The sequence below is a fragment of the Pleurodeles waltl genome, chromosome 3_1 (genome assembly GCF_031143425.1).
Source record: "Pleurodeles waltl isolate 20211129_DDA chromosome 3_1, aPleWal1.hap1.20221129, whole genome shotgun sequence".
In the NCBI taxonomy this organism is placed as follows: Eukaryota; Metazoa; Chordata; class Amphibia; order Caudata; family Salamandridae; genus Pleurodeles; species Pleurodeles waltl.
The window spans coordinates 1,964,826,501-1,964,840,120 of record NC_090440.1 but is presented as its reverse complement, the minus strand read 5'-3'; the positions used below and the strand labels follow the sequence as shown (position 1 = coordinate 1,964,840,120).

Genomic DNA, 13,620 nt, shown 5'->3' with positions numbered 1-13,620 from the left:
TGTCATTTTTTTCTTTATTTAATTTTGCTTCATTGTTCTAATCTGGTGTGGGATCATTTTGTGAGGTTTTTTTGATGTTTTACTGTTTGATGTGTTGCACAAATACTTCACACATTGCCTCTTAAGGTAAGTCTGACTGCTGGCTTCTTGCCTGAGTGAGACAGACTGGACCTGCATCTTGAACCCAGACTGACTCCAAGGGCTAGCTAGCTGGCTGGCCTCCCGATCACAAGCGTCAGGGACATAACAGACTTCCAACAACCTTGAAACCACCGCCTGGACTCTGCCATATGTGAGTCCTGCCCTCTTACTGGTGCCACCCAAGCCCTGGGCCCTTGGAAGTGGGCCCAAAGGTTCTCTTGTCAAGCCCTGCAGTGGTCCTCATTAGAACTGAAGCAATGCGAAGTCCCACAAAGCCTAGCCGCAGTGGCCAGCCTCACTGGAATCTACGCCGTGCAGACCGAAGCCCCACAAAGCCTCACCATGCAGCTGGCAGCCCAACAGAACCAACACACAGAGATACCAAGCCCTGCAATGCCTAACTGCACAGCTTCTCAGAAACGATGGCAGATGACACAAAGTCTCGCAAAGTAACACCATGCAAGTCCTGCAGCAGGATTTAAAGTACTGTGTTCAGTGGTCCCAAGTGGGTCCCTGTAGCTGGCCTACAGTCCACTGCGGTCAGCCTGTATTTGTGACTTTGTTCCAGTCTGGCGTGACCAGATAACCACAGTTGGTGCTTGTGCTTCCTTGAGCTATTTTCACTGAAATAATAATGTTTTCATACCTTAGTACCTATTGGTTGGATTTTTGCCACTTCATCTTGATTAATTTATTAAATTAAGTTCTGTATTTCAAACCTGGTGTGGGATCCTTATTGTGTGATGTTTTCAGTGTTTTACTGTTTGAAGTGTTGCACAAATACTTTACTCATTGCTTCTAAGTTAAGCCTGAGTGCTCTGTGCTAAGCTACCATGGAGGGAGTACAGGTTCATTTGGGGATTGTTTGTGCCTTACCGAGACAAGTATTGTGGTTGCTGCTTGACCACAACTTGACCATGGCTCACACCCCCATCAACCAGTTACCAAATTTCTCATAACACCAAATTACCAATCCATAACCCCACCTCCCTGTGTGTTTCGGTTTGTTTGTGTGGTTGACTGGAGAAAAGTCAAAGGTGAGATGCAGGCCATATGCTTGTCATTCATGCAGGACATCAGCAGAGCCAGGACAGGTGAGTAAATGTACTATGGTTGGTGATAAGAATCCTGACAGACTTGATGGCATCTGAACCCCTCTCATACCACCAGACTTTGCTGACATGTGCCACTTGTGGAATTGGCAGTGGTGTGGTATTTGTGGTGGTGGTATTTGTGGAGATAGGAGCACAGGTGGCCATGCTAAAGTCAGCCTTACACTTGCATCATGACAATATTCAAAGAAGCCTGCTTCAGTAAAAAAATAAGAATATTTTGTGTACACAGTTAACATATGAGAAAAATAATTAAAAGTGACAAAGTGTGATGTATGAATAAACTTCTAGCTGTAAAATAGTCTCTCGCACATTGTAATGCAATCAATGCTTAATTTGTAAAAAAAAAAACAATTAAAATAAGCACAGGAGTCTAAACATTTTCCTGCGAGGCTACCACCACGTTCCAGCCCTGGTGCAGCCCATTCCCACCAATGGCAAAGGCTACATCTTCCAGTGATGCAGTTCACTTTCACTGATGGCACCACCTACTAGCTGCATGGATGCCACTCAAAGTATTTGGTGCTGTGTCATGTGGCAAATTCTTTTGGATGTCTGTGGTTTACCACAACATGAGATGGGGGCCAGGCTGGCCTCGCCAGATGATGGAGGTTTAGTGTCAGAATTCCAGTGGTTGGAGGGTTGAGACCCAGACAAAAAAGTTAGGAGTACTGAGTCAGGGCTACTCCTAGAAAGACTTTGTTAGCAAGGAACTGCTGATAAGTTCTTCCAGAGCACTACCATTTGGTGGGTGAGAGTGGGAGTGTAGTTTCCGTTGTTCAAGTTGAGCAAGTGCCTAGGCCAAACCTGCCTTTTTGTCCATCCCTAGGTGTTGCTTCATTTTTCTCATGTTGTGGGTACTCCTGCTTAGATGCAGCCCCTGTGCTACTTGCTGTGAAGTGAGAAGCATCACTTTCCATAGAAGCCCTGTCTGGAAGGCAGCCAATGAAGAACTTAAAAGGGAACCAAACAAAACTAGTTCTGCAAAACAAACACATCGATACCACTTGTTTGGAGAACAAAGTCTTTGGATTATAAACATTTATTTTGCTTTTGGAATTGAACATGTTGGGTTTCTTTTCAATCAGAAGTAGAAATTAAAAAGAATGTTCTTGGCCGTGTGTAGACCTTGTACAAACCGAGCTAGGACTGCTTTATGAAGAGGAGTTTTAAGTGTCTACAACAGTCAGATCGTGTGTGGACGTACAACCTCACAGGCTTTCTGAACGAGTGTCAAACACAAAGGCCCTCATTACGAGTGTGGCGGTTTTAAGACTGCCACACTTGCGGTGGCTGCCATAGTGGTGGTCCGACTGCCAAATTATGACAGTGGCAGAGCCGCCAAGGTCCGACTGCAAGCTGCGCTGCCCTCCGGATTACGAGTCCCTTTCTAGCAGCCCTTGCGTGGCGGTTGGACTGCCATGCAAAGACTGGCATAAAGGGGGCATCGGGGGGCCATAGGGGCCCCTACAGTGCCCATGCACTTGGCATGGGCAGTGCAGAGGCCCCCATGGTGAGCCCCGTTGTGCTTTTCACTGCCCGAATTACGAACTGCAACATTGCCGCCAGTTCGATTATGAGCTGGCGTCAATGTTGTGGTGAGTTTCCCACTGGGCCGGTCAGCGGAAACGCTGTTTGTGCCCGCCAGCCCAGCGAAAAATCGTAATAGGGCCCACAGAGGGATGGCCGCATAGGCAGTAATCCAGATGCGCATCTTTGGCAGACGGCCTCCGTCGCCCACCAAAGTCGGAATGAGCCCCAAAGTCTACCACTTCTGCTTTGCTCAAGGTAAAGCAAGTATGTGTGACAACAGGAACAGAATGGGGGAAGGTAGGTGCTGCTGGTGAAGGATCCTTTGATGTTCAACAAGAGAGAGCTGCATCGCAGGGACCAGTGACAAACAGCCAAGAGCATTGGTGCTCAAACACATCATTGTTTTTTTTATTCCTTAAATAGATAGCTCACTGGGTTGCGAGCCAACTGCTGACATCTGAACGTATGCACTGGGCAGTGCGCTGGAATACCGTCAGCGTAGACTCAAGTAACGAAAAGGTTTTTTTTAATATGCGTTGTCTTTACTGTGGACCTGGGAAGGATGCACAGCACAAACTCTGCAGGTGGGAAGCAGTACTGACTCGGGGACTATTTGTGGTGGTGCTTTTCACTATTGAGGACGAGGGGTGGTGGTTTTAACTTGAGTGATCTTATTTCAAGTAGACATGGGTAACAGTTAAATTATGCGGACATAATTTGTGTATTTTGGGGAATTTAGCATTAAGTTATATGAAATTCTGAAAATTACGTCATTTCGCTAGTCGTGAAATTATTCCTCAGTTCGTGCAAAAAAAAGATAGCTAGGGAAAGCGAAACTTGAAGAACCAGAAGTACAAGCAGCTATTGATCGTGACAGCTGTGTGTGGTTTGCACCATTTTTTAGCACAACCCGCTAATTGATGGATTAGCATTTTGTGTAATTGAGCATACTTTTTCCAGAAATTGTTGCATAATTACGCAAAATCAAATAGCAAATTTCATACACACTTAATTTCAACTTGTGTTCTCCCTTGCATGCTCAGTGAAAAGAAAACAAAGCAATATGTGTAAACAAAAATATACAATATAGTAGTATGAGGTGTGGATAACAGTTAATTGACTTCATCATCACAATCCATATAATAGCACATCGACGTGAAGGGAAGTGGGTCTGCGCTACCTCACACTTCTTACAACACTAACCTTAGAGATGGCTTCTAGCATCAAAATTTAGGCATTTCATTATGTGAACACTAGATCATCCCAAAGGCTGGTACTCTTCGGAGGACGTGCACCTGGCAGTGCTCAAGCCCAAGCAATGTGGAGAAAGGTTGTCAAGCTTATGGCAGGGGAGGGTAGTGACTGCTGGTGGCTCTTGCTAATGTTCTGCTCCCTTGCTTGGGACAAGCAGAAAGTCGTAATCCTAAGGAGACCCAATTGGGGCAGAAAGAAACTACCACTACGACACGGTGCTAGATTCTAATTGGAATTTGTAGAGCTTTTGAAATCAGAATGAATTGCACGAGTGAGGTTCTAAACCTGGTGCACAGGAGATGCAGGGTATTCGCATACTCTGATCACTCCACATAGTTGTCAATGTGCGCAAATTCTAAAGCACATCCATCTTTGGCATAGCACATTCCTCCGTGGCATTTCTTGGTCGTGCAGAAAATACAGTCTCCCACTTACTCATTGCGGCTGCCCCTGGATTCCACAATAACACATTTGGTTACCAGAGCAATGGGTGCGTGGGTAAGAATGCATGGAAATGAAGAATTCTGGAAGGACCAGCGATCTGTGCAGCCTACTGATATGGTCTGATACACAAAGAAATTGTAGCAAGGATCTATGATCCAACCTCAGGGTAAAACAAACTACTAAAACACAACATAGGAAAAATGCTATTACTCTTACGGAATGCAAGGTGAAGTGAAACATGTGAAATGTGAAGATGGACTGCATCGCTGACATTGATTACCATAATATTTTTCGGTCATTGTGAGGAAATTGATCAATATTTTTGCCTGTAAAGTTAAGGAAGACATGAAAATAGGGTTCAGTAGGATCAAGCTTTGTGTATTATTACTACTAGGTGTGTATTCTGGCCCTGAATGGCTCCTGATTCAACCATTTCAGATCCACCTGCTGTTTTGCTCTTCTACAGCACTAAGATTCGATACTCAGAGTTTGAAGGTGCTGTGGTAATCAGGATGGTGGGCGGGTGGACCTCTTAGGTCACCACTCCACCACAGCTCCTTCCTCACCTTCTCTGTGGACTGTCTGTGATGTACCAGACTGTCTTTAGGACATCTTAGTCAAAAGAGTTGTTGCCACTGTCCCACTGCACTACAGGTGGGCCGGTCCAGAATTTCTCTGGTGTGTGGCAAATGGCCAAACACTCGCTGACTGCAACAAATCAGAGTAAAATGGCTGACCCAACAGTAGGTAGCCCGTGGAGCTAGCCATTACCACTGCCTATATTACTTTCATTTCATCAACTAATCAGGTCAGTGGGAGGGGGCCAACTTTCACACTGATGCCGTGTTTATCACCCAATCAATTATCAGAGGGCTGACTCAAAGACTCCTCATTTATATATAACATATATAGCAATAGGTCTTGCATCCATCTATACTGTCAACCCAGCCGTAAAAATACGCTGCTGAATTCAGTACAATGGTGCATTCTGGTTGTCGCACCTCAGGACGATGTAGAGTCTGGTTTCATTATGCTGGGTAATTTTAACACACTGATGAAGCATCAAGACAGGATGCAAGGTGTGGTAAGCTCTTTCTGCGTCCCCACTGCAATTCTTTCTCTATCTTTTCATCGCCCTTTCTTTTTAAATATTTTCCTTTCCTTCCCATTTCCGCAACCAAACCCCCACCTCCATTAGAGCACAATAAATTCTGGTCTGCGCAGTTTGTTTTCAAAAGTACAAATCATCAGATAAACACCATCTCTATCTATGAAGATGTTACCTACCCATGTTTTCGAAAACAGACTCTATCTTAAAGCACAGCTGCACATCCACGGTCTTGTGGTCAGACATAATGGGCACTTGAGGTGGCGTGAACCTAGCTGTCACGGTGAATCTAACAACAGGCCTTGACCTAGAAGGGAAAACATTGAAAATGATATTGGTCCTACTTCAAAATATAGTAGATTTATTTGCATTACAACGACAGGAGATTATTGCTTCAGACTGGAGACTTGGCTAAGCTTCTAGGTGTCCGGACTTCTAAATGTATCAAGTTTGGTTATGAGTTTCTATCATCTAATTTTGTCTTTCTCTGAGCATCTCTCTCACACTCTCCTTCTGAGAATGATTGCCTCTCTCTGCTTCACTCTCGGATCTTGTCCTATCATTGTCTCGAAGTTCCCTCTCTTTGGGGGTCATTAGGAGTTTGGCTGACTGAAACATTTGTCTGCCAAACTTCCAACAAGGAGACCGCCACAGTGCTGGCGGTCTCCCCACAGGCCCAATTGCAACTTTCCCACTGGGCTGAGGTTTCTGCCGGTCAGCCGAGTGAGAAAGATGAGGCAGCATAGTCCCCGGCTCATAATTGTGCCAGTGACAATACTGCCACATGGCCAGTGCACCAGCACCCTTGAAATGAACACTGCCTGCACAGTGTTCATTTCAAGGGTACTAGGCAGGGCCCCCTGCACTTGTTCTCTGCCAGACCACCATGAAAAAGCTGGTGGAGAACAAAGTTGTAATCAGTGCGGCAACTCTGACTTCAGCACTGCTGTGGCTAATTACAACCACGACAGCAGTCATCACGTTGGGATCACTGATCCTGGCGGGGACAGTGGTCTTTTTGGTGCACCGACCTCCTAACTCGAAATTTAACGGTTGGACCATAAAAGCCACGGAGGTGTGGACTGCCACCGAGAGTCTGGCGGTCTAATGACCGCCAGACTCTTAATTAGGCCCTTTGTTTTCTCCTCTCTCAACTACATTGACTTTGATATTGTATGAGCTCACAAGTGTCACCAAAGATCTGTAACTTCCAAGTTAATTGAAGAGCTCACAAATGCCTCCAAAGATCTGAAACTTCCAAGTCAATTAAAAACCTCGATCCATGGGTTTTGAGCCACTGATGCTACCAAATGCTTTGTAATATTTGTACAGTAATACACTTTCAATTGATAACGGACAAAATTAACAGACTTTGGGGGTTATTCTAACTTTGGAGGAGGTGTTAATCCGTCCCAAAAGTGACGGAAAAGTGACGGATTTACCACCAGCCGTATATCAAGTCCATTATATCCTATGGAACTCGTAATACGGCTGGTGGTATATCCGTCACTTTACCGTCACTTTTGGGACGGATTAACACTCCTCCAAAGTTAGAATAACCCTCTTTGTCTTACAAGAAACGCCTGTGCCAACTGACTTAAACGGTATCTCAGTTTGCATTCTTTAATATTATTCCACACTGATGATCTGATTCACAACGGGCCTCCACTCTTGTGGCAGGGGCCCATCAGCCGCAGCGGGGACCCTGCATTGATGGCAGAGGCTTTGCACTCATGGCAGGGCCTACCAATGAGTAACTACAGTACCAAGGTCCTGCCACGAGTGCAGCGCCCCCACCAGCTACAAGTGCAAGGCCTCCACCATGAGTGGGGAGCCCCTTTGTAAATCAGGCCCTGAAATACCACCTGAAATACCACAATTTCTCTCTTTAAGTGTCATTTCTGAAATTTTTTGGAACAGTATACAAATAATATATATTTATTCTTGTTAATAATTCTGCCAACTGTGTTTGGGGAAGCGTATTTGACTTCTGTATGACCCATGCCATGTGACAGAGTCGGTCTTGTACTTGTTTCCAGCTCTGCATCTCCATCCTCTTTCAATTCTCAGTCTGCCTTTGTTATCCATGTACTATGGCATTAGTTGCCTGTGTTTGGGACTTCTCATTGAGAGTTGCATATTTGCCAGATTTACAAACATTTTGCACTGCGTTTGCATCACAAAAGTGACTGAAAACCACATATTATGTTTATTTTGGATTTACATTCCAGTTCAAAACTTTTTTGCCCTCAAAAGTTGCTCCAAAGTAATGCAAAGCACATGGGCTTTCACTTGCAACCACGGTTTTTTACAGAAAACTATATTTACTGAAAATAGTAGACAGGCTATTGCATCATAAAATAAAGCCTCTGTGAGACAGATGTAAAAAATAAGAAATGCTTTTTTTTTTTCAAACTTATCCGAAATTGCATGTGTGCTGCATTATATCAAAAGTAGGAAAATATATTACGTTTGTCTAGGCATAGTACTGGAAGAGTAAGCTTTCATTTCAAAACATATGCTAGTCTCAAGCAGACACTGTTGCAGTATCGTGCAAAGGTGTGTGTGTGTGGTGCTATGCAGCCTGATTTTGTGCCTCTGCTTGAGAAAGCCTGACAGTGCCATATCCTGGTAGATACACCACTTTCCTGCTCTCACTCTTACAGACAACACAGCACAAGAACGTGTCACTACATTCACCCCATTGTCTAATACCATCAAAAAGGTGATCAATAAATGCTGGTCGATTTTGTAGAGTGGTGGTTTTGAAATGCCAAAACCCCTCTTTGCCTTTCAGCGCACTTCCAATATAAAAGATATAGTGGTCCATACACACCCACGTAGTGGTCGTGAAACTCCCAAACAACAAACACTGTGGGATCTCCCCCCTGTGGAAGGCCATTTTCCCTGTGGGAATTGTAATGTCTGTCCCTTAACAAGCAGGATCACGTCACTAGATCTTGACCCTATTGGGAGGTGGTTTTTAAAAAAACACACGAATTGTAATTCTAAGAACTGTATCTATATGATTACCTGTCCGTGTGGGTTACGCTATGTGGGGATGACAACACGGCCGGTGAAGATACGTATAAATGAGCACAGGAGTAATATTAGATGCCAGAGAGGGACTACTAAACTTTGTGCTCATTTTTTGGACGCTGCCCACACGCCAGACGACCTTCGGTGGGTGGTCCTGGAAACCCCTAGAGCCCTTCCTAATGGCTCCAATTCACTTTTCAGAATCGAACAACGATGGATTTTCAAATTAGGGACTTCATCACGGGGACTGAACGATGATATTCCTTGGACAACTCTCTCATCTTAGACACAATTTCCGCTGATTAATCTATAATGTAAAACTATTTTTAGTCTGTCACCATACTTCGATTTAATTTGTAATTTAACTAGATTATTTTTCTACTCTGCCCTTATAATTTTTGAACTGACTTGGGTTTGCAAACAATAATTTTTGAACTGACTTGGGTTTGCAAACAATGTTTTCTATATAGGTGATACATCCGTAATTATTCCTTGTTTTTGGTTTCGATCTATTGATATAAACCATTTTTTTGAGGCAGCAGTCGGCAATCCCTAGATTCTGCCTCTTCACGCTAGCAGGTTTACTTAGATTACATTTGATATTGTCCCTAGACTGTAGATTAAGTCTGTCTTCACTGGCTATCATTACGCGAGCCGGCATCTCCTTCCGGGTCTCGCTAATTGGACTTAAAAACCTGGCCGAACGCCGTGCCGCTGTTTCCTGGGGACACGCGTCGGAGGGGTAGGTGTAAATACCTACGTTGTGGATACTGAAGTAAGTCTCCCTTATGCTCCTTACATGGAGAGCCCTTTTACGCGTTACTGACTCCGCCGTTTTTTTCATTCAATTCTTTCTTCAGCCTCGATATTTTCGAGCGCGCACTCGTTTTTACTTACATGTATTAGCTCTTAAATGCACATTACTTTGTCTTTTTCTTACCTTGCTAGCAATTACACGTTCTGAGTTTTTACTGCTATATTGGTTTCTATCCATTGTTTCATTATAAGGGGCATTTCAACTACTTGATTGGTTTTAGGTGTCAGTGGTGAGATAGTTTCTACAAATATGCCATATTGTGATATATATTTTGTTGTGTTTTTCCCTGTTTTTGGCTGTGCCGTGTCAGAAATAATAACTTTTTTCATGTCTAGAATTGTTAGATATGATGAGCACCGCCAACAGGCTGGCGGTGCTCCCATGGGCATTCTGACCGCGGCGGTACAGCTGCGGTCAGAAACGGAAAACAGCCGGTGTCCCGCCGGTTTTCCGCTGCCCTGGGGAATCCTCCATGGCGGCGCTGCAGGCAGCGCCACCATGGGGATTCCGACCCCCTTACCGCCAGCCTGGTTCTGGCGGTTTTGACCGCCAGAACCTGGCTGGCGGTAACGGGTGTCGTGGGGCCCCTGGGGGCCCCTGCAGTGCCCATGCAAATGGCATGGGCACTGCAGGGGCCCCCTAACAGGGCCCCACTAAGATTTTCAGTGTCTGCATAGCAGACACTGAAAATCGCGACGGGTGCAACTGCACCCGTCGCACCCTTCCCACTCCGCCGGCTCGATTCGGAGCCGGCTTCCTTGCGGGAAGGGGTTTCCCGCTGGGCGGGCGGGCGGCCTTCTGGCGGTCGCCCGCCCAGCGGGAAACTCGGAATAACCGTGGTGTACTTTTGACCGCGCAGCGGTATTCTGGCGGTTCCCGTTTGGCTGGCCAGCCAAACTCAGAATGACCCCCTATGTCATAACTTTTTATCTTTCATTTTTTATTACTAATCTCTAGAATATTAGTTCCTTTTCCTGACATGTGATCCCTAAGCTCTATCCTGATACTGGGGATGGTAAGCTTATGTTGTTCATATTTTTCACATGAGTGCTGCACTTTAATCACTTCATCTTCACACATGCACCAATTTTGGGATTGCATTTTTATTCATATTCATTGATCATGGTTACTTTGTTTTCATCTACTTAGGGCGACCTTTTGACTTAACAAGTAGATCAAAGTAAGTGACTGCTTTTTCTTCACACATTGAGGATTACTTTAGTTTAGATTTTGGAGAAGATTTTTCTTTGGTCCTGAGGAAGCGTCATTGGATCCGGCTGGACCACCAGACGCGAAACATGTAGACCTGTTGTTGTGAGGTACCATAGTTGGTTTCATCCTCTTATTTTTTTAGTGAGAGTAGGTGAACATTATTATTCACCCGTTACTCCTATTTTGTTTTTAACCTTGGTCCCCATCACACTAAGACTGATTAAATTATGATTGATATTCGTTGATGGAGAACCAATTTTAACGTTCTATTCTCTCCACCTTTTGCTTGGGTACTTACAATTGGGCACCCGATTGAAACGATTTGTTTCTCATCTGCTACTATCTGAGCAACACGGTTAAGAGCCCCCCCCCCCTTTTGGGGAGCCCGTTAGGCATTGCAGCACCGGCCTGACGAGGAGCTTTCCCAATGATGAAGCCAGTCATCCAGTGTGATGCATGAGGGTTCTCGCTCCTGTAGAATTTGGTTTGCTCTTATTCCTTCTTTTTTTGCTTGGAACAGTGTACTATTCTAATTTCCACTCATGTTTACCAGTTCATATACTATGAAAGATCATCAAATGCCAGGGATAGGTTCCTATGTTCTGGCTTACTTGCTCATCCAGTTTTACATGCAAACCTTCTGCAATTCACGCATGTACACACACACATACACACACACACACACGCACATACGCCCAGCAACTCAAATTTTTTTATTTCCAAAAGATTGTGTGACATGAATATTGTGTCAAAATATAATTACAAGTGTGACGGTCCAAGGACTGCCACACTCATGGTAACGGTTGGCCCACCACACTCCAGGTGGTCCGACTGCCACATTAGAACCATGGTGGGTGAACCCTCTAAGGGACCGCAGTCCCCACCAGGGGCATAGTTCCCAATGGGCTGACGGTGGTCTGAGTTGTACTCAGCTGCGGTGGCGCTGACCTCAGCACCACCTGGCTGATTTCAATTCAGCTTTCCAAGGCGGGGAACCCACCATAGAAAGGTTGACGTAAAGCCAGTGCTGGGGGGCATAAGGGGGGCCATGGCACTGGTGCATGGGCAGTGCCATAGAAAGGCTGGTGCATGGCAGTGCAATGGAAAGGCTGTCGGAAAGCTGTACTGGGGGCCAGAAGGGGGCCCCTGCACTGCCCATGCCCATGGCACTGGTGCATGGGCAGTGCAGGGGACGCACTGCTCCATTAAAGGAGCTGAGGCCAATATCAAAGCACTGTGCCCAATGGTCAGCCCCGATGGAACACGTAATACAATGTTCCCGACAGTCAGCCTAGTGGGAACATTGTAATACTCCTGGGGGGGATGCTACAGGTATGACCGTAGCGTCCTCCCCGCAGGTTTGGCGGTTCCGTAGTGGGACGGACTAAGTCATAATGAGGCCCATAGTCTCTTCAATAATATCAACTGACAAAATATATAGGGTAAGAATATCATTTTTTCCGCATAAAACATTGTTTTTAACAATACCATTGTATATAATAGAGTTTAATATTGTTGTAATAACTATTATTCTTTAATTAATTTAATAGATATGTTAGTACATTCATTTTAGGTGGCATTATTAATGTAATAGTTTTTCATTTAATTACCTTTTAATGATAATTACATATTTATTTGTTGATTTTTTCCTTACTTTAAATTTCTAAGGGTATTTTGTGAATTTTATTTTATTTTTGGTACAGTTAAATTAGTAATTTATATCTTAGTTGCAAATTGTTGGGTTTGTAGAGGAATATGCTGGGAAGTTATTTAAATTATAATGATTTAAATAAAATTTATATTTTATGCAATATTTCTTTGCTAATTCATTATATCAGTTTTGGAATTGATTATTTGTTATGTAAATTTATTGTGTTATAAATTAAATTTAATATATTAATTAGTGTATTTAATGTTATATTTGTTACATGTTTTTTAGATTTGTTTGCAGTTTAATTTTTATTTGTTGTTAATTGATAATTTAAAACAATTATTCATATATTTACAATGTATTCTAATTTTAGCAGGGGTGTGCATTTTTTTGGAGCAACAGAGAGGAAAATGCATTTGCTGCAAATGTATTTCTGATTTTTATAATTTGCTATGGTATTGTTTTAATATTTTAAAATTTAATTTATTTGCATAATCTATATATTTTATTTTTTAAGAAATCTTTATAATGTTTGTGTTTTTAGGTATTTGAATGTTTCTTTAAAAGTTATTAGGATTTGGAATGCTAGATGTAACACTTTGCATGGTTTTCCTCATGGTGCTCATGGTGGAGTAGCAATAGTAAGAGTAATGCCTGCAAAGTCTAACACTTTCCTTACTGTTATTTACACTGGAGTAGGAATAGCAGATCTAAACCCTCCAACACTCCCTCAAACACTTTCCCTAATGTTGTTTAGATTGAAGTGGAAATACTACATCTCATAAATCTCACACTTTCCATCATGGCATTTGGGATGAAGTTGAAATACTAAATGTAACCTCTCAAAATTCCAACACTTTTACTGCTGTTGCTAAAATTAGAGTGTGAATAGTAAATCTAACCCCTTCAACGTCCAACACTATCAATATTATGCTTTAGATTGGAGTTGGAACATTGTAAGAAATCTGATCTTTTGCTTTGTTCCTTTTTTTTACTCTGCAAGACACTACTGGTATTTTGAGTCTAAGTACTGGAAAATCGTTAATTGGTTTTCATGTGCATTTGTGTCCTTTATGGTGCATAAGTTGACTATATTCATTTCCTCGGCCACACTTGCACAACCTGCCAGTTTTTTGCAGGGGAGAGTTGTAAACGGGCTGTTTTTCCTTTGCTCTACGTCATAGGTGTCTTTGAGCCTGCCTTGGGAACGTTTCACACAGGGGGCAGTCCTGATGCGGGCTGTAAGGTTGATGCAGGGTCCTTGCACTGATAGAGCCTTTGTCTCAGAGGCAATGTGTCGATTGTGCTC

The 13,620-nt window shown here is 43.5% G+C and overlaps 1 protein-coding gene across 2 annotated transcripts in view; it reads right to left on the bottom strand.

The window, feature by feature from the left end:
* Positions 1-13,620, bottom strand: part of ITGAE (integrin subunit alpha E) — an 874,109-nt gene that overhangs the window by 249,670 nt on the left and 610,819 nt on the right. For both annotated transcript variants that reach the window (XM_069226334.1, XM_069226335.1), the window contains exon 18: positions 5,772-5,899. In XM_069226334.1, coding sequence (XP_069082435.1) covers positions 5,772-5,899 — 128 coding nt within the window. The remainder of the gene's footprint in view (positions 1-5,771; positions 5,900-13,620) is intronic.